Source organism: Lethenteron reissneri, chromosome 9 (assembly GCF_015708825.2).
Source record: "Lethenteron reissneri isolate LAM-NWPU_2019-01 chromosome 9, ASM1570882v1, whole genome shotgun sequence".
Lineage (NCBI taxonomy): Eukaryota > Metazoa > Chordata > Hyperoartia > Petromyzontiformes > Petromyzontidae > Lethenteron > Lethenteron reissneri.
In genome coordinates this window covers 8,985,236-9,012,644 of record NC_083787.1, presented here as the reverse complement: position 1 = coordinate 9,012,644, position 27,409 = coordinate 8,985,236, and the positions used below count along the sequence as shown (strand labels likewise).

The following is a 27,409-nucleotide window of genomic DNA, read 5'->3' as shown; positions in this document are numbered from 1 at the left end:
AATATGAATCACTGTTGTTACACACGTGGGGCACACAAGGCACATGAGGAATCAAAGCTCTGTCATGCGGATTATATCTGTGTAACAACGTTAAGGCTACGGTGTGGAAATCATCATCTCTGAAAAAGGCTGGAAAGCGTCGTGTTAATAGCAAAGGCCAAAGAAAATCCGCGCTTGCTTGCATCCGTCACTGAATAGGTGTTTTGCAGCCGAGGCCTCCGTTAACGCCCCAAAGTATAAACGTGGACACACAGTCGAGTTGATCAGCGAGGTCGCGTGCGGTGGTGGGACGTAAGTTTGGGGGGTAACCGCCACCTTCATTTCCCCCGAGACGTACTTGACCAGCGTCGAAGAGGAGTTGAAGAAACGTCTAGAAGGGAGGCTCCTCGACAGCTCCCTCCACAAAGTGCCGCGAGACGACATCTGCAGGGGCTGCACCGGCGGGGTCCGTCCTCTGATCCACGTGTTCGTTCTTCACCGCCGGCATCGCCCGCACATTCGCGAGGCCACCGCGAGCACGATTTGTAACGATGCGACCACTTGCCACGGACACATCTCGCTATGGATCCGTTAAAGTGATTATTGTCTGTTGTTTTTTTTTACGACAAACATATCTGGATTTCTTCAATAAATGAATAACGCACTTCAAGACAATCTCCTCTGGCACACCGACATTTAAAAATGAAGCGGCCGGTGATATACGACGGAGTCCAGAGGGCGTGTTGGAAATGCATTTAACTCTGAAAGTTGGTTCACCGGTCTCCTGTCTGTAAAACAAGAGGCCAGATGTGCTTCTGCAACAACAACAACAACAAAAACCCAAAGAGAACAAACAGAGCCGCGTTGGTCAAGAACTTGCATCGGAAAGCACGGCGCTTGAGCCGCGCCTACACAGAGCACGAACGGCGCAACTCAAGATCGTCCGAGCAGAGCAGAGCCCGGCAGCACGGTCACAACCCGTGCCACGTGGCCAAGCGGCACACGACGCTGCTTCTGTGCAGGTGGCGTAGCGAGAGATGTCATTTTATTTTGTCTGGGCGGCACCGCGGCTAACGACCTTTGACCCACCATCGCGAACGCTGTGCGGGGGGGGGGGGGTCAAATCCCTTTCACGGGTCAGATCTTGCCAATCATTTGTCCTGTAGGGTGACCCCCCCCACCACCCACGCTGAGGCCTGCGATCTGTACTCTGGAAGGAGATGCCCCCTCTCTCTCTCTCTGTCACGCGACGGTGACAGACGTCGTCGCTCGATCGAGACAACAATCGCTCCTCTGCTCAGAAGTCCTGGCGAGAGCCACGTGGCCGAGCGGCGATGTCGCGTTTCCGCTCACGTTGGCCAGCAGCACCGAGTCGTATCGAGAGTTTCAAGTTGTGTGGTTGTTTTTTTTCTTCTTCCCACTCGGGTGGGTTTGCCAAACGTGGAGACGGACGCAACAATAGCTCGACGCGTATATTTTTGGTGCTCTTGGGAGTTTTGTGCCAAACAAACAAAAAATAGATCTAGCACCGAGGTCGTGGTGTGAAACGCCTCTTACAACCCCGTGACTGACACGGTTACGCACGCGACCACCACAAAGTGGAACGCGGCCGCTCCAGGCACGGGCCGTGAACCGAGTACACAAGGACACCTTGGGGGGGGGGTACATTTGTGGTCATTTCCACTGGGAGACATTGCGTGTAAAGCTTTAGGTTATTATTATTACTTTCAAATCATTACGAATTAATATCCTTGCACTCTTCGGTGGAGACGATGTCCGTAATGGAAAATCGTAAACCGTTTCAATTGCAGTGACCGATTCCTTTGAAATATATATTTTTTTAATGTGTTTGCTAACGGACGACATTCACTAATCCCACGGTGAAGACTGTGGCAATTTGCCTACAGCTCGGAGCAAGGATGGATCAGAGTTCCAACTCCATCCACCACGAAGCTGGGACGTGGCAACTGCCGCTGGACATTTGAGCCAAGGAACCCCAGAACCTTTCCCTTTGCTCGTGACGCTGATCGAGCAGCTTTAAGGCGGCCGCCGCTACCTCGAAAGGAACTCTTAGACAACATAATCCATCCATAATAGTCAGCCTACGTGTTAAACAACACAATCGATGTCTCCCCAGATGGGATCGCGGCGACAGCTGCCCAGTTGCGATGCGTAACCTCGCAAGCGATTGCACTCGCCGTTGCAACGGTACCGCTAAGCCTTGCGGTTCGGCCTTTCGAGGCCAGACTGGTAAACTGCGTCCAAAAAAAAACCACCACGGAGAAGCTACGCAAGGGGAAACCACCCTTGGCTACAAGGTGACAGTAATCATTGGGGCAACAGCCGTGTGCGCAGTTGCCCAGAACGCGTCGCGACCCAAACCTGCTCAGCGCCGACACGGGGATTTTGCGCTTAAGCCGCGGAGGAGTCGTCTCGTGGAACCTCAAGGCGGACGGCTGGGAGACCTTTGGTTGTCTGGCGGCGGCCGTGGACGCAGTTTGATTGAATTTCGATTTAAAGCTTTCGTGACTGCATGGATTCATCTTCTCGGTTCTTTCGGCAAAGTCACGTAAAAGGGAAATAATAAAATAATAAAAATAAACCCTATTTTATGACGTTTTATTTTCATTATTTTAATAAAATAATAAAAATAAAACATATTTTGTTATGTTTTATTTTTTATTATTTTAATAAAATAATAAAAATAAACCATATTTTATTATGTTTTATTTTTATTATTTTATTATTTCCCTTCTACGTGACTTTACCGAAAGAACCAAGAAGACGCAGTTTGTTTGTTGCGGTTGCACCCGAGTCAAGAGCCGCATGGTTCACAGGGTTATACCTAATAAATGGAACTGAAAACCAGCTGGGAGATCTGTCAAGGGGGGGAGGGGAGAGCGAGCTCGTGACGCTAACAGCGTCGGCCTGCGATGCGCGACGGACTCCGTGCCCCGAGGAGTACTGCACCGTCGCTCACCAACAGATTCCACCTCCCACCACCCCCCCACGGTATTTCGCTCAAGGGTGCTTACGGGACAGTGGCGGAGAGACGGTAGCCGTGGCGTCGTCACAGTTAACTCGGCAACGATGCGATGGGGGTGTGTGCGGGTTTGTGAGAAGGAGATGAGCTTCATAGCTCATCGGATTCCTCCGGTCGAAATAAAGATTCCCGTTCTGATTGTGCGCCATCGTGTGCACCCCGTCACACACGGAGCGATCGGAAGCCAGATTACTCACGGGTGAGATGTTCACCACTCGCCAAATAGCTTGGCGTTATGGTCCCAGCTCGACGACAAACACATTTCCAGGATGCCGTGCGTCGCAGGTAATCCTCTCCTGGTGTGTCATTGCTTTTAACCCACGTCGCATAAGAGTGCAACCCCAGGTGGACACGAAGGAAATGTCAGCCCCGGATAATCTCACCTGGAAAATCTTACCCGGACAATCTTACCTGGATAATCTCACCTGGATAATCTTACCTGGATAATCTCAGCCGGATAATCTTACCCGGACAATCTTACCTGGATAATCTCACCTGGATAATCTCACCTGGATAATCTTACCTGGATAATCTCACCCGGAAAATCTTACCCGGACAATCTTACCTGGATAATCTCACCCGGAAAATCTTACCTGGACAATCTTACCTGGATAATCTCACCTGGATAATCTTACCTGGATAATCTCAGCCGGATAATCTTACCCGGACAATCTTACCTGGATAATCTCACCTGGATAATCTCACCTGGATAATCTTACCTGGATAATCTCAGCCGGATAATCTTACCCGGACAATCTTACCTGGATAATCTCACCTGGATAATCTCACCTGGATAATCTTACCTGGATAATCTCACCCGGAAAATCTTACCCGGACAATCTTACCTGGATAATCTCACCCGGAAAATCTTACCTGGACAATCTTACCTGGATAATCTCACCTGGATAATCTTACCTGGATAATCTCACCCGGAAAATCTTACCTGGACAATCTTACCTGGATAATCTCACCTGGATAATCTTACCTGGATAATCTCACCTAGATGATCTTTCCGAGATAATATCATCTGTATAATCTCTCCTGGATAATATTGCCCGGATAATCTCATCTGGATAATCTAACCTGGATAATCTTACCAGGATTATATTACCCTGATAATCTTACCCAGACAATCTTACCCGAATAATCTTACCCTGATCATCTTACCCTGATAATCTTACCCACACAATCTTACCTGTATAACCTTACCTGGACAATCTCACCTGGATAATTTTACCAGAATAATCTTACCAGGATCATCTTACCCGGATAATATTACCAAGATAATCTCATCTTGATAATCTCACCTAAATAATCTCACCTCCATAATCTTACTCACATAATCTTACCGGTACAATCTCACCTGGATAATCTTTTCAAGAAAATATTCTCAACCAAATCATGTTGTGGTGGTGATGCAGCACATGTTGAAAGCAACTTGACAGTACGAAGCAACAGGAGGGTTTGGGCCACTCAAAATCACAAAGTAAAACAAATATACAGGGTACTTCAAAAAATGTTAACACTTACATGGGCCTATCGTTTTTAATAGAAAGACATGATAACAAATGTAATGTTAATAGCTGCAAAGAGTCTCCACTTGTTCGCCATCATTGTCAACGCGTGCCTGGAATCTTCTCCAGGTGGTCTCCAGAGCCCGGAGGCACATTTCTTGTAGTATTGTTGCAAATTTTCTGAAGTGTTAACATTTTTTTGAATCACCCTGTATTATGCATTCGAATAAAATCACCCGCGATGGCAATTAAAAACGAGCGACAGAGAAAGCAATGGCAGGTTGCAAGAGCATTGTGCATGCCCCAGGACGCGGTTGCCGTGGTTGGCAACAATAAAAGCGGACTGCGACGAAATCACCGATCTTGCTGATATCAGCCAATCAAATGAAGGGGTGCGTGTCACATCATTGCTCGGTCTACGGATCGACGATCGGCAAATGAATCGACACAGCGATTAACCCGCAAAATTATGATGAACCCGGTATTTTTTTACGTGTTTGTTTATTACCGATCGAATGAGCGGAATCGATGCGACTAACGATCCACAACGACCATAAATGGGCAAACACGCGACCCTTCGGCCAAAGCCACGCCCACTTTCTCCCTAATATTTGGGGGGAAGCGTGGGGGGGGGGGGAAATCTCTGATCGGTGATTTCGTCGGGTGTACGATTTTGTAGCTGCAGCAAAGCCTCTTAGGGGATAATCCGCATTCGACAACGCAATAGCTGTCAACCCACACGGTTTACCCCGTATTCTTGTACGGGGAAATTGAGTTTTCAGGTCAATACGGCGTAAAGCCGTTTCAATACGGGCAGCACAAAATGTGTTTGTCTATTTGTTTGTGTTTCTCCCTTGTGATGGGACTTTGTCGGATGCACGTTGAGATTTATAAAGGGCTCGGGGTGACCAATAAGGTCTGAGTTGGCCTGTAATAAGGTAGGCACTGATCAGGGGTTGATAGGTGTGACAACCACGCTGTGTCCCAGCCTCTGTCGCGCAATCGAAGACTAAGTGCTCTCCGAGACTCGAAGTAGTTTAGCGTCTAAAAAAAATAAAGCCTTTGAATATGCCTCAAATGTAAATATCTCTCTTCTGCCAGCAAATTGAAAGCGGCGCACGCAAGTCAACGGGCTGCTGGGACACGGCGCTCAATCTCCCGTGCAACCACCACGTGGAGTGGGAATCGAACCGGCCGCGTGAAGCGCCGCTGGTACACGCCCCAGGCCCCCCCACCCCCCACACGCTCATGGAGGAGGTGGAGGGGGGGTGCGCAACTGTAGCGGAGTGGCCTCGACGTTGTCTCTTTCGTGAAACAAGAAGCAAATTTAAAAAGTACAAAAATAACGGTTCAACAAAAAATATAGGGTGGCGAGTTGCCACTGTAACATCCGCGGTGAGTGTGGGCGCGGCGGTCCGCGGAGGGCAGAGGTCACAAACGGGTTTTGATTCCTTACCCGTACCCGTACCCGGCCGCACCAGGGTTGCAAATGGGTACCCGAAACCCGTACCCTACCCTATACCCGGCTACCCGTACCCGGCCGGGTACGGGTATCGGGTACCCGATTGCGACCTCTGGGATGAAGCCACGTTGCAGGCGCGGGTGGGTTGATTCTAGGAACTTGAATTGTGAGAAGAGACAAGACGTTGGGAAATGAGTGACAAACGGTGACTCACCAGTGACTCACGGTCTACCCGTACCCGTACCCGGCCGCACCAGGGTCGCAAACGGGTAGCCGGGTATCAGGTAGGGTACGGGTATCGGGTACCCGATTGCGACCTCTGGCGGAGGGCGACAAACAGAGGCACGGGTCACAGGGCCCACGGAGGCCCGGGCCACTCCCTGCCGGCCATCACCCGCAATGGGAGACAGACGCCGCGAGCAGCGCAGCACGGCGAGTGTGAGCGCGACACGGGGGTTGTCGCAGCGACCGCTGACCTCCGCGGTTGAATGATTATTGTTCGATCGTCAACTTTGAATAATTAGTGTGAGATCGTCAACTAAAATGAGTCGATAAATAAGCAAATTATTTCGTGATTTAGCTGCTGCTGCTGCTGCTGCATCGCCAGTGGCACGCTAAACAAAACCCTCGGCACAGTCGTCAAGAGCAACACCGTGGCCTTGCAAAGGAAGCGTATATATTAGGTGACGTTTCGGGCAATGGACCTTCTTCATGCATGTGCTATGACGAAGGGGCCACTGCCCGAAACGTCGCCTATTATATACGCTGCCTTTGTAAGGCCACGGTGTTGCTATTGACGACAGCGTTGAGGTTTGTAATATGCCAGGCAGGCAGGTTATGACTGCTAAGAGCATCAACCGGTGTAGCGAACGCTCGTGCAAGCTCAGCACGGACGCTCCTCATCGCTCCCGAGTGCCCCCCCCCCCCGCCCCCTTCGCTGGTGTCGCCGTCGGCTCCGCTACCCGAACTGCCGCCTGCTCACCCAGTTCGCTGACACGGGTCGGCGATCGGAAATCACGAATGTACGGGCAATGTTTCTGAATATTTCAAGGTGGATACGCTTCAATTGTTGTTGTTGTTGTTGGTGGTGGAGGTGGACCCGGCTTGCGTTATCAGGGACTGCCATGGAAGCAAGAAAGTCCGCGTGACTCCTCTCTTCACAGGGAGCACACCCAGCGCTGCCGTCCACAGTTGTGGAACTCGTGAGGCAGCGAACGGCGCGGAGTGATGCAGCCCGCGCAATCTCTACGCCCGCACTGCCTGGACAACGTCGCTACGGCTAAGGCGGGGGGGGGGGGGGGGCAGCCTTCAGCCGAGAGGACCACAGTGCACTTCTTCAGGAGCTGCTGGTGGTTTGTGCTGAATGCACAAAGGGCGGCGCGCGCTTTGCGAGCGACGGGGTGCCGCCCGAAAGCCATGGGCATCCCGGCAGCCCGCGCCATCGTTCCGTTACGGTGGCAGCAGGGATTTCTCGTCGTTTGCAGCTTGGGTTCAGGTGGCGAGGAGAGAAGTTGAGCTCCACACCCCCATCTCCTCCTCCCCTCCACCCTCCACCCTGCACGTCCTGGGCGAGTCGTTCAGTCGGCCGGGTGCTCGGGGCACGAGCGGTTGATCTCAAACCAGGAGTCGATGCAGCTGCAAGGAAGAGCAGCACAGGGCAGCATGGAGTCACCCACGCAACGAAGCCAGCAGCACAACTCTCAGGCGCGTGATTCGTGTTGCACCGCGCGAGCTTCTTCCTGAAGTAGCTCCCAGCACGTGGGGTGAAACGTCGGACATCGTGCCGAAGAACACGCAGTAACGGCACGACGATGCACAACCGTCGAAACCCGCGCAGTATGGAAGCCCCCTGTGGTTACTTTTGTATTATTTAACTGATCAGGGGACCTAATGTAATAAGAGCCTATGTCGGATTCACGGGGTGATCGGCTTTGCCGGTCCCGCTTTACAGCCAATGGGGGGAGAGCCTGGGAGCATGGCCTCGGCGTGATCACGGGATGTCAGCTAGGTGATTGGTTTCGTTGGTCTTGGCCTCAGCCAATGGGAAGACAAGTCGGGGGCGTGGTCCCGGGAGTTGATGGGGAATCTGGAACATTCGGCGCAGGCTATTGAGGATTGGCTGGAGTGTACCACGTGACCCAGGCATTAAATAAGAGGAGAGAGGAGAGACACGTGGTCAGACACGGAACGAAGAGAGAGAGGGGCCACGCGCGAGTGGGGCTCCGGGTGCCACGTGGCGGTGGGTCTCTGGTAGCTGTCTGCCCACTTCCCGTTGCCTGCCAGCAACGGGGAGTGTTTGTGAACTGCAAGAAGTGAAATAAAAGGACCAATTCCACAAGCCGTCTCCAGCGTGTTATTACACTAACACAAGAGCTATTGCGGTGAAGGTTAGAACGCTGCCGGTAAGGTCGGCTAATAAAACACGCACGATGCTGAAAGTGTCCCTGCAAATGACTCAACTGGGATGGCACACAGCAGCGAAAAACTTGTCAGGAACCTCGCGAAAAAAAGAAGTAATGAGACTCGGTGAGGCTTTTCTGGGTAGACAAAGCGCAGCAATAATAAATACAATATAATCTAATTCATAATGGAGCGCCTTCACTCAAGGCTTGGCATAGCTGACACAATGGGGGCAGAATAGAACACTGATTTTAGATGGCAGGAGCGCACCTGCCTTGAGGAACGAGCGACACTTAGGGATGAATAAAGGGGATTAGGGAGGGATGTCAAGGAGTGGAGGGGCGAGGGGTGGCAAGAGCAAGATGAGGGGCAATAGAGAAGATGTATGTACAGTACGAGCTGTACATTGAGCTCGGAGTGGAGAGTAGCGAGCGTGTGGAGTCTGTGCAGGGCGCCTGCCACGTGAGGAGTGCCAGGCACGGGCGTGAGCGCGGCTCGGCAGTGTCCGTGATGACCTTGAGCTGTGTTTGATGGAGCCTACCTCCAGTATTTCATATAGACTACCTCCAGTGTGTCACAGAGACTACCTCCTGCACGCCGGGGCATCTCACATCTCATCAACACATTTGAAGAGCACCCCCAGTGTCAGCTGCCCCTGTGCGGCACAGGGTGACTCATCATCTGTCCTGCAAACGCGCATTATTGTGGCAGTAGGGGGCGATAGTTGCTGTGTGATTCGAAAAGAGTGATTTGGTGAGGGCACGTGTCACGGGAGATGGTGGATGTCACAGGAGATATGGATATCACGGGAGAGATGGTGGATGTCACGGGCGAAGGTGAGTGTCACGGGAGAGATGGTGGATGTCACGGGAGAGAGTGGACGTCACGGGAGAGAGTGTGGGTGTGAATCACCCTTTGTGGTAGACGCAGAGGCACGGCAGGCGGGCGATAGTGTCTCCCAGTTCCAGCTCCTCCAGGCAGATGGCGCACTCCCCGCTGTGCTTACTCAGCACATCATCTTAAAAAAGACACAAAAAAATCCCCGTTATAGCCTTTACGCTTTCACATAATATTGGGGCCAGTTGCTGTTAGCGAGCACATTTGAAGGCCGGCACGGCACACGAAGCGGTGGGTGGCCAGTACCACGCCCAGCAGATCTTTGTCTCCCTCGTGGCGATGTTTTATACACACGGCACCAGGCACTCATTTGAGGCTGAGTCCACCTCGGGGAGGCCCAGGACCAGTTCACATAATTGTCACTGGCGTTGGCCGTCAGCGGCAAATCGAACTCGGGTCGTCAAGCTCGTAGCGCAGCGCGCTAACCGTCACACCACCGCTCCTCACTCCCACAAACTCTCGAGATGTCAGTTACTTGTTCAAACACGGAACGTCGTTTGCAAGAGTGGCCAGAAAGCCAAAGTTCTAGATTTGAAGCTTTCGTGACTGCAAGTATTCATATTCTTAGGTTTTTTTTGGTAAAGTCACGTAGGTAAAAATGTTTTTAAATTAAAATCACGACGTTTCGGAGGCAACACAAGCTTGTGTTGCCTCCGAAACGTCGTGATTTTTATTTTATTTTGTATTTTACTTTTATTAATTTTTTTACCTACGTGACTTTACCGAAAAAAAGCTAAGAATAAGAAAGCCAAAGCTCGCCCCGACTCTGTGCAGGAGTCTTCTCTCTCTGTGCAGGTTCACTGCACGCCGACCGCTCGTTGCGGAGCTGCATGCTCTGCGCGTGTGGAATGCCTCTTCTTCCAGGTACACGGCCAACGCGCCGTAGCAACCATGACAATCACACTGCAGACGACGAATTTCGTTGATTTTTTCGAGAAAGAAAAAAACACTTAATTATTTTATTTTATGTTAATAACTAGCAAGCACGTACGTCCTTTGAACGGGATCGTCCATCGCTCCCTCCCAGTGCCGCATTATCCCAGCAGCACAAGTAGCTACATATGTAGTAGCTACACGTGTAGCTGCTACACGTGTAGCAGCTACACGTGTAGTAGCTACTACTACACGTGTAGTAGCTACTACTACACGTGTAGCAGCTGCACATGTAGTAGCTACTACTACACGTGTAGTAGCTACACGTGTAGTAGTAGCTACACATGTAGTAGTAGCTACTACATATGTAGTAGCTACTACTACATATGTAGTAGCTACGGGCCCCCGTACTTACAAGGGCCCTGCGCTAAATGCTTTCAAGCAAGGCCGTAGCCATGGAGTCAACATTGGGGGGGACCAAATCTTCTAGGGGTCTGGGGGTCCCTCGCCCCAGAAAAAAAAAAATATAAATTTGAAAACTAATTTCCTGCCATTTCCTGCCTAAATTTTAAAAAATTCACTAACACATAGGATGGACTTTTTTTACAATAATGTCTAATAGTGTATTGTATTACATTGCTCTGTTTTTTTTATTTTTGACCTTGTCTTGTTTCATTGTATGTAATGGCAGAGATTAGGCATTAATAAAGTACAACCATAACCACAATCATATATACAGAAATCTATTTTATAGCAATATATTGGGGGGGGGGACATTTTGAGAATATTTGTATATTAGGGGGGGGATGTCCCCCCCCAATAGATATTATAATTACGGCCTTGCTTTCAAGCTATCAATTCCGGTTCAGCGATTCTGCACTTGCTCTATTACTATAGTACTACACCGCCTTCATCTTTTATGAACGACTGGGTGTTTAAGGTTAGCGATTTGTCGTATTATCTGGCTGTATAGCAAATGAAAAAACACAATCACATTTTTGTGTTTAATTTATTTTAAAATTTAGGGCCCCTTTATAACATATGCTACAGGCCCCGCACTAGCTTAATCCGGCACTGCTCACTCCCTCCGGACATGACGTCCAGCCAGCCAGCCAGCAAAACTGCATTCTGTTCCACACTCGTACAGCCGTTAGATGAGATTGAATCGATGCGGTGGTGGTGGCTGCGCTGCACGTGACTGCTGCCTGTAGTGATCCAACATTGTGTGGGCAGCAGCAGCAGCAAGTGTTAGTGGATCACCGCACAGATGTTGTTGTGAAACCTCCCTTCCCGTGGACATGGAGGTGGGGCCATGCCCTGTGCTCGCCTGGAGAAGGCGGTATAGCAAGTGGGACTTAATCGCCATCTGTTTCCATCTGTACGGGGGTAGACTGTTGCCCCCTGGAGCATGTGTGGGCTTTCTCCAGGGTGCTTCGATTTCCTCCCCCTTTATACATTTTAATGAGATTCATCTTAAAATACAAAACCCAGTGCAGGAGCCTCGTGAGAGAGAGAACAAAAAAGGAAGAGAGAGGGGAAGAGAGAGGGAGGAGAGGGAGGGGAGAGAAAAGGGAAGAGAGAGGGAAGAGAGAGGGAGGAGAGAGGGAGGAGAGGGAGGGGAGAGAAAAGAGAGAGGGAGGAGAGGGAGAGAAAATCTTGTGAAATCTTTCATTTAAAAAGGGGGGGGGGCACATAAAGCAAAGCATTGGAAAAAACAAACAAAAAAAACGAAATGATAAACGAAGCAAAGTGCCGACTACACCGAGCATCTTCTTGTTTCCTCTGATCGTACGAAGAAAGAGAGAGAGAACCATACAAACCCTCGTGTGGCTTGCCGCCCGTGTGCGGTGACGTTCATGGTGTCACGATGCTGTTGGTGTGGTGACTGAGTTGAACCACGATGGTGGTTGGCGCCACCTGCTGCCACGGTTTGATACACGTCGCTCTCTATCAGCAGACATGGCTTGCCGTGGAAGCGGACCATGGGAGGGATGGTTCTGCTGAAGGGTTGGAGGTGAGCAGGTGCGAACGTGCTGCTCCGTGTGACTTTACCGAAAAAAACCCAAGAATATGAATCCTTGCAGTCACGAAAGCTTCGAATCTAGAATGAATACGGAAAGGGGACGTCACCTGCAAGGGGTAGCAAGGGGACCCGAGGGGCACGTGATGCGAGCCGGGAGCCTTCTGGCAAGATCTAGGAAGGGGGCGGGGCCGAGGGCGGGGGGGGTCCAAGCTGAACGGGATCGAGAGGAAGTCCCGGGAGTGATCGGGGCTCGTCTGTGGAATCAACCCAGGGTGCTTCGTCTCGTCGTCTTCGGTCTTCGCTCGGCATTGTGGGACAAGCAGCGTGTCGACTGACTGGCACGTTCGTGCAGTTAACCCGCTGCTCACATAGTTAACTGTGTAGCTATCGCTTAGCAGTAGAACCAGTGCACGTTGAGTTAGTTACCCTGTTGGGGAGCTGTTAAATAAACGTGTTGCCTCCAACTCGAGCCTGTGCCTCCGTACATCGCACTGTATTTGCATACGTCAATTACCACGTCACAATCCGCACGTGCGCGTCCACGCGTTACGTGTGCAGGTTGTGTTGCCCGTAAAAACCCAACTCACTCGTTGTTGTTTTCATCTGGAATGAGAAGACGGGGGGGGGGGGGGGGGGGCTGGAACCAGTTGAGACACGCGCTGCTGGGGAATTGTTCTTCTGCGTGAACCGATGATCGCCATGGAATCCTGGCGTGCATCGGTTCCCCCGTGGTTGGGTGTGCCGGGGGTGGCCTGGACCGCATTCGGTGCGACGCGTCTCACCGTTGTAGGTGATGCGGGGCTTGGCCAGGCACAGGGAGATGTGCGCTTCCATCTCGTCGGCGATGAACGACTTGGAGCACAAGGGGCACTTGAACCCTGCGAGGGTGAACACGCGCAAGCACGAGCCCAGGGTCGCCACCTTTTCCGTAGAGAGAGAACAAAAGAAACAACAAAAAGAAACTCCCCCGATGTATTTGTCGCTCGGCACTCGGTGCTGTTGTCGCCAGAGTGCAGCGGTGCTGCGATGAAGTTCCCGCAGCATTGCCAGTACCAGAGCTCGCTACGAATAAATTCCTGCCACCAGATCACGGATGACGATCCCTGGACCGTCCCGATTTGATTAAAATTCATCGCAGCGATAGCACTATCAGAGCTCGCGACGAATCAATTCCTGAAACCAGAACACGGATGGACCGTCCGGCTTCGACCATACCGCATACACGCCGCACGCCCTTGAACAATAGTGTAGCTATTTATCCAGGAAAGCCACCCTGAATCATGTGACTCTTTTTCACGAAGATCCTGCATTGGGTTTTTATTTTAAGATGTTTTTTTTCTCCAGCCAATTCATGGCGAGCGGTTGCTGCTGCGGTCGCTGTCGTGGCCGCGGCTCGCTGGAACCCAGCCTAGGTTGCGCTGTTGCTTGCGAACATTTCCTAAATATGCTTAGCACATCCGAGTGTCACACACGAGTAGGATGCGTCACACTAGAGTGTCACACTGTCCACCGCACGTGAAGTGAATCTTCCAGATCGATGCGCGACGACTGTCAGCTGCTGCACGGCGCGTGAAGTCGTCCAGACGACGACAGCTGGCGGTGAGAGACGGGGCCCTGGGGATGCCGGCCACGAAATTTACCAAACCGCTGCCATGACGACACGCGATCCTCCCTGGCCCTGGTTTCGCTGTGGCCTGAAATAAAATCCGTGAGTTGTCATCACGCGGTGCCGAAAAATGCCACGGGTTTTTCATGGGATTTGTGCAACGTCAAGGAATTCGCGGATAACGTTTGCCGCTGATGGGATTGGAAACGCGAGCGCGAAGACCCGAATGTGTCGCGCAGTTGCAGTGTCCCTGAACTCTTATTTTTTAATCAACGTTCTGGACTCCGGGGCGTGACGTATCCGAAGCGTGGACTCTCCTCAATATCCACGATGAGAAAATAAATGCGGGCAGGCGTCGCGCATAACGAAGCAATGAGGCCCGGGGCGCCGGGGATCGCTCCACATCGACGCGCCGTGAATCACCCACGGGACGGCGCGGGGGGGGGCGGGGGGGGCACAACATCGATCACGAGCCGAGGCTGAAAGAGAAATTATCGCATTAATGGTTGGCAAGTGCCTCCCGTTATTCAAGCCAACGTCTACCAGCGCGCGGGAGGGCCCAGCACACGCCCGGGGTGAATTTTTTCACGTGAAAGCCACGCGGAGGCATGGACGTGAACGCACGCGGACGCGGGTGACGACTTTGTCCAAGCTCTGGCACCTCAACCAAGCATTGACTTGTGCTCCCGCTCCAATTGAGCAGCGGTGATCACCACGCCGTGCAGCCCTTTTGTCAATGCACAGCTGGATGAGCACCACCCCTGCAAGACGCGCAGGTCATTTGGGGGGGGGGGGGGGTTATATGACCATACTTCACCACGCTGGTCAACGTGGATCAATGAAGAGGGTGTTCAGAATATTATTCACTACCGAAGTTTGCCTATGGCCGGAAATCAAACGCGGATCTTCAGGCTCGTCGTGCAGCGCGCTAACCGCTGATGATAGTATGAGGATGATGATATGGCAGCGTGACAGCGTATAACGTCAGTGCGCCTCACCCCGGCTCAATGTCAGGCATCCGGCCAGCAAGACTTATATATATATAATACCGTCCGATTGTGCACTGAAGAGGCTCATCACGTGAATTCGCTCGCTTGATTTCGGGAACCCCGTGGAGGTCGCGTGGTTGCATGGGAGAGGTCACCAGCGTCGTGGAAAGCGCTTGGAGTTGCTCCACCAGGAATGTGGAGCCCACTTCTGATTATTTTTCCAGATCCAGAAAGGCATCTTTGTACAAGTCAGGCAGCGCACAGTGGTGCCGTGGGAAAGTACGCTGGGTGCCTGCGCACGCCGTAGCAGGAACACGAAGCGGCGACGGTGTTTTAAAATTTGATTTAAAGCTTTCGTGACTGCAGGGATTCATCTTTTTTGGTTCTTTCGGTAAGGTTACGTAGAAGGGAAATAATAAAATAACAAAAGAAAACATAATAAAATACAATTCTCACGACGTTTCGGTCACAACGCAGGACGGCTGCTTGCGTTGTGGCCGAAACGTCGTGAGAATTGTATTTTATTATGTTTTCTTTTTGTTATTTTATTATTTCCCTTCTACGTGACTTTACCGAAAGAACCAAGAAGACGGCGAGGATGTCCCTACCCCCCTCCCAACCCCGTCCACCCCGGCCGGCCAAATCGCGCCAACGAAACGGCGCCACGAGGCTTCCGAATGACCCAACACGATTCGATAATTGATTTTTTACCCTTCTATCTGGCAACAAAACTGACACCTCATTTTACAAGGAGTCATGTTTGCATAGACCACAATACCTGCAGTCATAATGCAAATAAAAAACATAACTCTGATAATGTGCACTGTCCTTGAAGTTGATTGGTCCACACCCGAGACAGCTTTCCTTAGAGCCTAGTCTCACATGGGTTGGACCAGATGACGCCAAAAGGCCTTATTGCAAACATGATGCCTTGTATAAAGGTGTCAGTTTTTGTACCAGTTGAAAGGGTAAAAACCTATTACAACAATCCATTTACCAACAACCCATTTAACAACAACCCGTGTTTTTTTCGGAATGACCCCGACCTCCAACACGATTCGGTAATCGTCGAGTCCAGCTGCGGCCATGCGAGGTGAACACGGGAGATGGACGGGCCTCTTCGTCTGCAGCATCGACCTCTGTGCGCTCCGGCCAAGTCGAGCAGCTCGGCACAGGTAGAGTCGACTGCCCCCCAGTGTCGGGTCATTCCTCGCTGGGAGTGTGATGCGTGGCGAGTGTCTGGTGAGGGTGAGCGTCTGGTGAGTTGCGAGTGAGATCAGGCGAGTGGTGTAAAGTGACTGGTGAGTGTGAGGGGTTGTGAAGTGAGTGGTGAGTGTGAGGGGTTGTGAAGTGAGTGGTGAGTGTCTGGTGAGTGGTGTAAAGTGAGTGGTGAGTGTGAGGGGTTGTGAAGTGAGTGGTGAGTGTGAGGTGAGTAGTGTAAAGTGAGTGTCTGGTGAGTGTTGTAAAGTGAGTGGTGAGTGTCTGGGAAGTGATTGTTATCAGGTGAGGGGTGTAAAGTGAGTGGTGTAAAGTGAGTGTTGAGTGTCACCAGGTGAGTGGTGTAAAGTGAGTCCTGAATGTGAGGTGGGTGTTATAAAGTGAGTGGTGAGTGTGAGGTTGGTGTTGTAAAGTGAGTGCTGAGTGTCTGGTGAGTGATTGTTTCCCAGGTGAGTGGTGTAAAGTGAGTGGTGAGTGTCTGGTGAGGGTGCCAGGTGAGTGTATTGGCCGAGCGTCGCGATGAGGTGGTGGTCACGAAGCGTGCCCGCGTGGTGGACAGGCCCTGGCGAGCGGTGAGGGCCCAGTGCTGGTCACCAGGCCCCTCGGTGGCAGTGGCCACACGAGGTGTTGGTGCCTTGCACGGAGTGAGTAGGCTGGGTGTATGTAGTTGTGGCACTATAACAAGGTAGCGTTATACGACGGAGTGCAGCTGCATCATCGTATGAAGTATCAATTGCCTCCCTTGTGTGCGTTCAAGTGTTACATGGTGTAAAGTAGCAACCTATAATATTATAATTTATTGGTTCTTCCTATGATGATATAATTAGTATGACGACGACTCAATTATAATTAAGGACGTGGACTAAAACTGCAGTACAGTCTGTCTTTTGGTAAAATGCATATTTTACCTCTTCATCTTAGTAAACTAATGTAAATACAATGTCAGTTTCAAGTAATGTATTCTAAGACAATATCCAATAATTTCCATCTTATTTGTAAAGGTAACTAAAAAAACATAAATATTCCACAGCTCCCTCCTTTCACCTGCTGCAATCAATGCAGTGACATATACAGGGATGGACAGGGATGTGGAGAGATGTACAGGGATGCACAGATACAGGGATTGCAGGGATATGCATGGATGTTTGCAGAAGGCGGAATAGTGCAGTGAAGCCACTGTGAGCACGGCAACACAAGAGCTGTTGTCAAAGCACTCACTCCTGCAAGTGCTACATGACACGAGGAAGACCAAGCGGGGATATGCATGGATTCTGTCATTCTGTTCAACGGCATGAGTTTGTCCTCAGGAAGTGTTTAACAATCCATAATAAGCACTCGTTCGTTGGCTGAAAACATCTTAATATGTCGAGGACCGCAGAGCTTGTTGGGAGAGCCGTCTGCGATCAAGGGATGGCTCCCTATTGGCCAACCAAGTTATGTATGCCGATGATTTGGTAATAGCTGCTCATTCAGAAGAGGAGTTGGAGACGCTGCTGCTGAGACTGGAGCGTGCCAATAAGAGATGGGGCCTTACCATCAGCCCCACCAAAACTAAGCACCTGCTTGGGTATTTTGTACCATCGGACACTCCACCCCCACAACTCCCAATCGGTGATGGGGCAGTAGTGGAGAGATTGGAGAGTTTCCCATACCTGGGCAGTGTGCTTATGACCGGCTCCAGTTTAACAGCAGAGGTCTCACTCCGAATCAGTCGAGCGGCAATATATTTTCATTGGTTGCGTAACGCTGTGTGGAAGCTACCTGGTCTGTCGCTCCACACGAAGCTTCAGGTCTTCTCGGCCAGTCATTCCCTCCCTTCTCTACGCTTGCGAAACGTGGACCTCCCTAATGGAGCATCTTCGCCGGTTGGAAACATTTAGGCTGGCCTGCCTACGATCCATCCTGGGTTTAACCAGGCTGGATTGTGTGAGGAGCTCACAAATCCTTGAAAGATCTGGGCAAAGTCCCATCGGTGAGCTCCTCCGGCAGGCAAGGCTGCGTTGGCTGGGTCATGTAGCCCGCATGCCCAGCCACCACATGCCTAAACAGCTTTTGTTCGGCCGGATCGAGGGGGCTAAACGGGCGCGGCACAGGCTAGAGAAGAGATGGAGTGATGTGGTACAGGACGTGGAGCTGAGTGGACTTGCCGATGACTGGTACCAGCGATGTCAAGATCGGCCTCTGTGGAGGAGGCTCGTGAAGGACGCTACTGGGCAGTTGGAGGCAGTCGCCCTCCAACAACAACGGAGGGCGGAGGAGCGACGCTCACAACAACGAGCGGAGCGCCGGGTGGCTAAAGCACAGCAAGTTGGTACAGTAGGAGGCACAGCTGGTGCATCAGCCAGTCCTCTCAGTCATCTCGGTCAGTTGACCCGTGGCACCTGGGTCTGCCCCGTGACCTCCTGCCAGCGGGCGTTCGACACTTCACGTGGCCTCAAGTTGTAACATGGCCTGGCACAAGCGTCGTGGTGACGTCACCGCCACTTAGTGGCGAATGGCGGTTGTTGTTGTTGAGTGTGAGTGAGTGTGTATGAGTGAGTGAGTGTGAGTGTGTATGAGTGAGTGAGTGTGAGTGAGTGAGTGGGCTGTGTGTGTGTAATAACAGCCATAGAGGGTTCACGTGGGGATTTGCTTGCCGGTCCTGCTTTGCAGCCAATAAGGGTTGAGACAGGGAACATGGCCTCTGCGTGATCGCGGCGTGTTAGCAGGGGGGGAGTGGCCTGGCCATTCGGGGCCCCAGCTAATGGGGAGCCGGATCAGAGGCGTGGTCCCGGGATTGACAGGGAACCATCGAGAACGGTCAATGCTGTCTACGGAGGATTGGCTGGGGGGTACCACGTGACGAAGGGATTAAGAGAGAGAGAGAGATAACGATCGAGAGCAAACTGGGGAACGAGCAGAGCAAGAGCCACGCGCGTACGGGGGCTCTGGGTGCCACGTGCGCGGTGGGAACTTGGTGTGAAGTCTGCCCGCTCTCTGTTGTCTGCCAGCAACGGAGAGTGTGTGAGTAAAGTGTATTGTGGAAGTGGAAATAAAAAGGACCGATTCCGAAGCCGTCTCAAAAGGATTATTACATGTGTATGAGTATGAGTGAGTGAGCTGTGTGAGTGAGCTGTGTGAGTGGGCTGTGTGTGAGTGAACTGTGTGAGTGAGTGAGCTGTGTGAGTGAGTGTGAGTGAGTGTGAGTGAGCTGTGTGTATGAGTGAGCTGTGTGTGAGTGGATCGACCGTCAGCTCTCCGTGGCTGCGTCTCCGACGCTGTGGACGTCATGTTGCTGCTTCTCGTGCCTCCGAGGTGCGGGGGGCACCACAACACGAAGTGGGCAGCTCGCGGTCACGTGACGAACTTTAACCAATCCGCGGGGGGGGGGGGGGGGCGCGGTCACGCGACGCACTTCAATCATTCAGGGGGCGTTAATCACAGTCACAGAATGACAGAAGGACAGACCTGGGCTATTATAATTAGATACCGCCTTCAACTTTTATGAACGAATGGGTGTTTAAGGTTAGAATTTTGTCGTATTATCTGACTGTATAGCAAATGAAAACATATAATTACTTTACTGTGCAAGTAAAAAATGCGTGTTTTAATATTTACGTGTTTTTTTTTATTCAAGGCCCCTTCATAACATATGCCACAGGCCCCGCAACTCGCTTAATCTGGCACTGCCAGTCCCTGACGGCAACGCAACTCCACGCGGTTGAGTTTCGTTCACGCCGGATCATCCCTCCGAGAGTGACGTCCGAACACTCTCTACTGCAATTGCCGACAGACAAACGACGGAGCTCGTGCGGTCAACGCTTTCGACACTCGACGGAAAGTGTAAACGCGAGGTGCGATTAACCCCGCGGTGCCTTTTGACGATTTTCTTCCAACGGGCAAAAAGAGGGCGCATATGCCGGCGAGCCCTGCGGGGCAGCGGCACGGAGCCCACAATCCACTCCTCGCCGGTGCCAAGGCAACGCCACGAGGGTTAAAGCCACCCACACCCTCCCTCCACTCCTAGACACGCGTCTAGACACGCGTCTCGCTCATCGAGGCCAGAAATGATGCTTGCGAGGGAAACACTAAACTCTCCAGTCATCAGACATCATTACGCGGGACGCGCATCGTTCAACGGCAGGACGGACGACTCTCCCCACCACTCCCTCCCTCCCCCGCAGCACACAGAGTCACTGGGCAGTCAGAGAATATGGAACGGCAGATCCGCACCCTGCCACCGCGTGATATCGCTTGCAGTGCAGTCCATTGCAACGGCGTTGCCACCGTAGGGGTGCGTGGCTTTATTCTATTGTTTGTCCGAACAGAAAAGCACGCGGCAGGTTAAACGTCATTAATTTTTTTGCACCGTGCAAAAAGAGTGTAATGCGTCTCCCCCCCCCCCCCCCTTGTCTTGTCCCCCCCCCCACCTCGACAAAGCTTCTCCTCTTGCTTTAAGTTGACCTTCAGCACCCGTAAGCGCCCCACGAGAAGCGCGCGATGTGGAATTTAATCAACAACGCTGAGCCGACACCGCAGTCAATCAGCGCTCGTCTCCGGGACACGACACTTGCAGCTGTCAGCTCGCCGTCCTACATCATCCACGCGCGCTCGTCAATAAGTGGGGCGGGTTGCACCAGGCGCTTCGACCGTTGCCACCTTCGCCACCTTCGCCACTTGCGGGACACGCGCAAATTGTCCCGATGGACGACGCCACGCGTGCGATGATTGGTGATTTTTTGTTTGTTAAACACACACACACATAACATCTCATCGGCGTGGAATTGAACGAGGAGTAATCCATCGAACATCTTTGGATGCAACGTTTTGCCAATCCGGCCATATTACCGTCTCGTGCAACGAGTCACTCAATCGGTGAGCCATAAGCGTGCCAACGAGACGAAACGTGTGATGGAATCGCTTGCCGTGCGCACGCCGAGACTCCAATCCGACCCACGGCCTCCACGTTGACGCCACGGGAGATTCCAGCAGCCTGTCCGGCTAAATATACACGCGCGATGAGCTCATGCGCATCACGTGACCGACCCCCTCCATCACCACCACCACCATGCCCACCAGAGGCATCTAGCAGCACTCGTTCACTCACTCTGCGCTGCTCTATTCCAGATGGCGCGTCCAGATGATGGTGCGACTGCACGGCGCGCCGAGCTCTGCCTCGACACACACCCCCCTCACTCCACTCCACTGCATGCAGCATTCATCTTTTGTTTCGAGGTCTTTGTGAATAAGAGACCGTTTCCCGCAATGCCACTTTTTATAACACCGTCACCTCTTAAGGCCACGGTGTTACTGACACGTTGTGTTGAGTGAGGCACTCCAACCTCTGCCACGATGGGACTTGACGTTGGGAGCCATGGGGTGAGTGAAGATCGCTCTCCAGGCCCTGCGTCTGCCCACTGCACGGCTTTGGCTGCCAGTTGACTTCGTGTTCGCTTAAGGTCCGAAAGTTCAACCTCTAAGGCCTACACTGAACTTCTCAGACGTTCTTCCTTGACGTCACCGGTGGAAATCATTGACCGCGTCAGAGCATCACCAGGCCGACGTGTGACATCTCCTTCACGGGAAATGAAAGGCACGGGTCGCAGTCGTGCGAATGTGGTCATGCAACACAAACTATGGGCCACAAGAGTGAACCGATAGAGGCACACAGGGATACTCGTGGAGATACACAGAGACCCATAGAGATACACAGAGACCCATGGGAGATACATATAGAGATGCATTAAAGACAAGCCACAGTCGTGCAATTTGGTAATGCAACCCAAACTATGGGCCACAAGAGTGAACCGATAAAGGCACATGGAGATACTCGTGGAGATACACAAATACCCATAGAGATACACAGAAACCCATCGAGATACACAGAGACCCATGGGAGATATACATATAAAGAGATGCATTAAAGACAAGCCACAGTCGTGCAATTTGGTAATGCAACCCAAACTATGGGCCACAAGAGTGAACAGATAGAGGCACATGGAGATACTCGTGATGATACACAGAGACCCATAGAGATACACAGAGACCCATCGAGATACACAGAGACCCATGGGAGATATATATAAAGAGATGCATTAAAGACAAGCCACAGTCGTGGGATTGTGGCCATGCAACACAAACTATGGGCCGTGGAGTGAACCTCTGTAGTCTACGCTCCTTTAACAAAAGAGGGACAACAACAAAATGTAACCCGTAAAAACAAAGTTTTTCACTATAAATCCTTTATATGCGTGGCATCGGTTTTATTTTATTATTCATTTCTGTTTTTCTTGAGTAAGAGTTTCATTTTTATCACATTGGTATTTGAAATGAAATATTTAAAAAAAATCCTAAAAAGTGCAAAATTTTGGAATTTTTTTTTCACGAAAATAAATTGTCACGCACAACGAGTCTGTGTGCAAAATGTCAGCTCGATTGGATCACGGGAAGTGGGTTAAAACACGACCGAAAGATTTGCACGGTCGTAAGCGCGCAAGCAAGTGAACTTAATATAAAGGATTTAAAAACACAAGAACTCTCTCCCGAAGCCCTCTCCTCGTGGCCAGCAGACCTCGACATTGCCATTTAGCTCCTGAACGTGTTGCTGCGCGGGAATAGAATTTCGAACTCCTCTTACGGAACGCGAAATTAACATTTATGGCCCTTAAACGTTAAGCACGTGATGCTTTATAGGGACCCGCGACAAATGTGCCTCGAGTGATCCGGTGTGAAAGCACCCCCTTCCAGGGTGAGACCGCACTTCTGTTATAAAACCCCGGCGTTCCGTTTGTCCGTTTATCCGTCAACTAAATTATAATAGCCTTTCAGAAGGCCTGAATAAAAAAGTTATAGAAAGTGGAACCCTATCGCCCTCCCCCCACCCCCCCCCCCCCAGATGTGGGGGTAAAAAGTTGATCCAACAGGTTTCCAAAAATGTACCCCCCCCCCAAAATGTTTCACCTCGCTCCCGCTCAAATTTTTTTTTATTTGGTAGGCATATATGCCTACACACCCGACATACCATAGAGTCAGTAGTATCTGCACACATGGGGGGTGGGGGCGGGGGAGAAGAGGACATCAGTGGGGGCGACGGGGGAGGCGCCAAGCGCCGTGGAAGCCCTCCGGAGGAGCTGGGCCATCGAAATTCTAGTTTAGTAAATTGTACTTGAAAGCCAGGAGTAATAATATCCATTTGTACGGGGATTGAGTGTTGCCCCCTCGCGCAAAACCCCATGTCGCGGACAGCTCCGCTATTCTCCTCCACTGGTATAATACACACTGATCATTAAAAGAGCTGAACATTTCCTTCATAATAAAAAAACCCAACCCTACTGAAAAAAGCCAGACGGCTCCGTGTCGCATTTCTAGATAATGTAAATAAGTTAATTACAATAATGATGATCATTTAACAATTAGGATTTCGCGACCAATATCCATAATAGACGGTTTTTTTGGGGGGAAATGGGAGGGGGTGTTATGCGATCTAACCGAAAAAACCTCTATTATGGATAATTATGATAATGATGGAGGCCCTGGCGATGAGCGACCTGTTGCACCACATGGGAGCGGACGCGTGGCTCTCGCCATCTCTCTCTCTCTCTCCAGCGCGCGGCGGTATTTTTACTCTCAACTCCCAGGTGCGACTCGCTCAACGGGGATGTGGCGGGGGAGAGCAGGCCACGATTAACAGTGCGCAGTGCTGGGGAGATCCGCGTCGACGTGGATCTCAGTCTGACCACACAGCATCGCCACCGTTGTCAAATTGCCACAACATGGTACCTGATTTATTGACCACCCCACCCACCATCCACCACCGCGCCAGACGCACGAAAGACGAAGTCCACCCCCAGACCTGGCCCCTTTATATGTTTCGATTGTGAGCTCTAACCACAGCGATTGCGAGCTCTGAACACAGCCAACTGCGAGTTGGTCGATACAGAAACAACGTCGCATATCCGCCTGCAACGTATCCGTCCCGACCAATAAAACCGCTCACACCCAGTGCGGCACTTAAACGAGGTGTAGCCGCATGGCCTCGACAGATGTCCACACATCTTGGTCGCACGCACGCACGGACGCGCACATCGACGCGGTGATGATCTCAAGCACGTCCGCTCGCTTCTAAAGCTCCAGCGTGGCGTTTCGCACGCGAACAGAGCTCGTTCTCGTCCAGTAAGCCCGCAAACGTGTGCGCGGCGCGCCTGCCGTGTTCCACGACTGTTCACATGTCCGGAGCCTTTGCGCCAGCAGAGAGCCCTGGTGCATCAGCCGGCCCCGATCGAGTCGGAACAGACGACGCTGCCTCGCGCTCATGCTGCGATCAGAGTGTCGGATGGGCGGCTGACCGCGGGCCACGCGTCGTGAATAAACGCAGCGACATTACGGCCGAGGACACCGCTGAGAAGGTTCGCCCGTCCTCTTGCTCATCGGCAGGGCAGAGCTGCCGTAACCCCCTCTGGCAGCCAGGCGGGGCTGCCGGAAGGTTTATTCCCCGAAAGGCCGTGTCGCTGATGGGTTTTGCGAAACAAAACATTGTGCACGTTGTATGTGAAGGGACAGACGCGTGAAGGAGGCTAATCGTCTGCCTATTCATGTTAGGATTTGTTTAAAGTTTGTTTAACATTAACTGTTTCTAGATTTGAAGCTTTCGTGACTGCAAGGATTCATATTCTTGGGTTTTTTCGGTAAAGTCACGTAGGTAAAAAATTTAAATTAATAAAAGTAAAATAAAATAAAAATCACGACGTTTCGGAGGCAACACAAGCTTCCGTCTTCAGGTGGAACCGTCACAGCCACGACAGCTGTATCAAGTAAATGAGAGATTACAAGAGCTACCACTCCGTATATATAATGGTTGAAGAGGGGAAGGACCAAGTACGGCACACTTTTTATTAATATGGTAAGGTGAGGCTTAAGAATAGACTGCATAACAAAAGGCTGAGCCTTTGTTATGGAGAGGTACGGTTTGTGACTTTATTTTATTTTACTTTTATTAATTTTAATTTACCTACGTGACTTTACCGAAAAAACCTAAGAATATTAACTGTTTCGTCTCCCCCCCCACGCCCACTCATGTAAACATGGTTACACTCGCGGCTTGTTTGCTCATCAATAATTTGATATTTTAGGCCAGAATCCGGTGGAGTGTGCAAACAATTCGGGCCATCACCATCACCACCATCATCATCAGCATCATGACCACCATCGCCATCACCGCCACCGCACGCACGGACCGCACATCCTGAATAGTGCAGGGCGATTGCCTCGGCCGTGTTCGCATCACGGCCGTGTTCGCGTGATCAAGGTCAGGCCGAGCAGACGAAGCGACCCCATTCACGAACACCCTGAGACGTAACGGGTGAGTCGGTGGATGTAGAGACGACTAAACGAATGAACGACTCGAGGCATTCATGACTGAACGGTTGATGAATACATTTAACAAAAACAACTGATATACATATGAACGACTACACTAATGGACAGTGATGGCGAGTGAAGGAATGCATTAACGCGTACAACTAATGCGTACGTGAGTGAATGAATGAATGAACGAACGCAGCATACGGTGTTACGGGCAAGGCACAACTGTGTGCAGCCAGGGGAGGTCTGTCTGCGAGTGACGCAACGCATGTCCTCATTGACTCCGCGTAGATGTGTGATGGCATCATCGACACCATCAGAATTATTACCACCAGCACCACCTTCACCAGCAGCAGCAGCAGCAGCCGCAGCGAGCGCTCTTACCACCGAATATCCTGGGGCTGAGGTGCAAGGGCAGCGAGCGAGAGAGCGAGGCGCCCTCGTCCCTCCTCGCCGACCCGCGGCTCCCCGCGCGCCGTCCCGCACGCCCAGACCCCCCCGCGTCTTCGTGCTGCGCGGACCCCGACGCTCCCGTGTCCCCGTGTCCATGCGCGTTCCCATGCCCGTGGGCCCCGGGGCTCGCTCCGGCTCCCTGCCGCCCGTTGGCACCGCCGCTTGCTGCCAACGACGCCGTCCGCCCGGGGATGGGGATGGACGCGTTGCGCCTGACGTCGGGAGCGCTGCCCGTGCCGCCGGATCGAGTCCTCGCCGACGCGTGCAGGAGCAGCTGCTGCTGCCCGGGTCCCTGGCTGCGCGCTAGCCCCGGGCTGTGCGGCCCCAGCACGGCTCGCCCCAGCGCCAGCCCCGCGTGCGGTGGTGCCGGCGGCGGTGGCGGCGGCGGCTGCAGCTGCTGCTGATGGTGGTGGTGATGGTGATGATGATGCGGCTGGTGGTGGTGTTGGTGTGGCTGGTGGGGGTGATGGAGAGGATGGGGCTGGTGGCCCGAGACCCCCGCAATCCCTGGCCCCGAGGCGGTCCGGGCTCGCCCGTCAGAGCTCGGCTTCAGCCCCATGCCGCGGACAGCGAGCGGCGTGGCCGACGGGACGTCCCATCACCGCGCTCGAGTCATCGACGCGCCCGCAGCCATCAACCTCGGAGCGCAGGGGCGACGTTCCGGCCCCGGCCCGCTCTTCCGCACGCAGCTCGCAGAAGACACACGGGAGGAGGAGGAGGGGGACGGAGGGAGGGAGGGGAGGGAGGCGAGCCGCGGCCCCGGGAGTGCCGGGCGCGCCGCGTCTCCGCGCCGCACAAATAGGGACGGTGCTTCAGTGACGTCACTGGCGGTGGTGCTGAGCGGGGCGCTGAGTGCGGGGAAACTCCCCGCGCGGTCACGAGGAGGGGGGTGGGTGGGGGGTCGTCACTGCGGCGCGTCGGGCGTGATGCGCTCGTTCGTTCGCTGGCTGCTCGTGATGTGGTGTGCCGGGGGTGGGGGGGTGCTCGGTGCGGGTCGTCACTGCGGCGTGCCGGGCGTGATGCGCTCGCTCGCTGGCTGGCTATCCGTGATGTGGTGTGCCGGGAGGGGGGGGGGGGGGGCTTCTGCTGCAGAGGCGAGCGTGGTACTTATATACTTGATTTTTTTTGTATAACTGTGTTTATAGTGGCGTGCTTGTCTTTCCTAACACTTTGCACTGCAATCGGTTGTTTGTATCGTCTGTTGTTCTAACTTGCTGTTTGTTACCCGTTGCCCCTAGTGGACATCTGTCGAAATCAATGAGCTTCGTAGCTCATCGGATTCCTTCTCCTCCAACTCTCAATAAAGATTCAGATTCTGAGCGGGAGCTTCTGCTCCTACTGCTGCTGCCACGGGTGGTGAACATCCCGGGACGGAAGCACGCCGAGCCGAGCCGGGGAGCTGTCCAGCCGCACGTCGAACTCCAATGTCGGCGCACTCGACCAAGGAGGGACCCCCCCCCCCACCCCGAGTCCCCACCGCTCAAACCACACCGCGTGTGCTCGTCTTTGCCACGTCTGCGCCTCCATCTGACGACCTTTTCAACCTGTCCCGCATTAGCCGATTTCTCACCGCACAATTCCTGGCCCAAGCCATTTAATGATGTGATGTCTGA

At 52.3% G+C, this 27,409-nt stretch overlaps 1 protein-coding gene and 1 long non-coding RNA gene across 2 annotated transcripts; one reads left to right on the top strand and one right to left on the bottom strand.

Annotated features, from left to right (window-relative positions):
- Positions 1–6,791: 6,791 nt before the first annotated feature.
- On the bottom strand, positions 6,792–26,511 carry LOC133340333 (E3 ubiquitin-protein ligase znrf2-like). Its single transcript, XM_061548476.1, has 4 exons — positions 25,728–26,511; positions 12,974–13,069; positions 9,311–9,416; positions 6,792–7,633 (listed from the first exon to the last, which is right to left on the bottom strand). The coding sequence occupies exons 1-4, from the start codon at positions 26,353–26,355 to the stop codon at positions 7,576–7,578; spliced, it is 888 nt and encodes a 295-aa protein (XP_061404460.1). The 5' UTR covers positions 26,356–26,511; the 3' UTR covers positions 6,792–7,575.
- Positions 19,653–21,174, top strand: LOC133340332 (uncharacterized). Its single transcript, XR_009754887.1, has 3 exons — positions 19,653–19,837; positions 20,424–20,714; positions 21,111–21,174. It is a non-coding gene; the product is annotated as an uncharacterized LOC133340332 (long non-coding RNA).
- Positions 26,512–27,409: the final 898 nt, after the last annotated feature.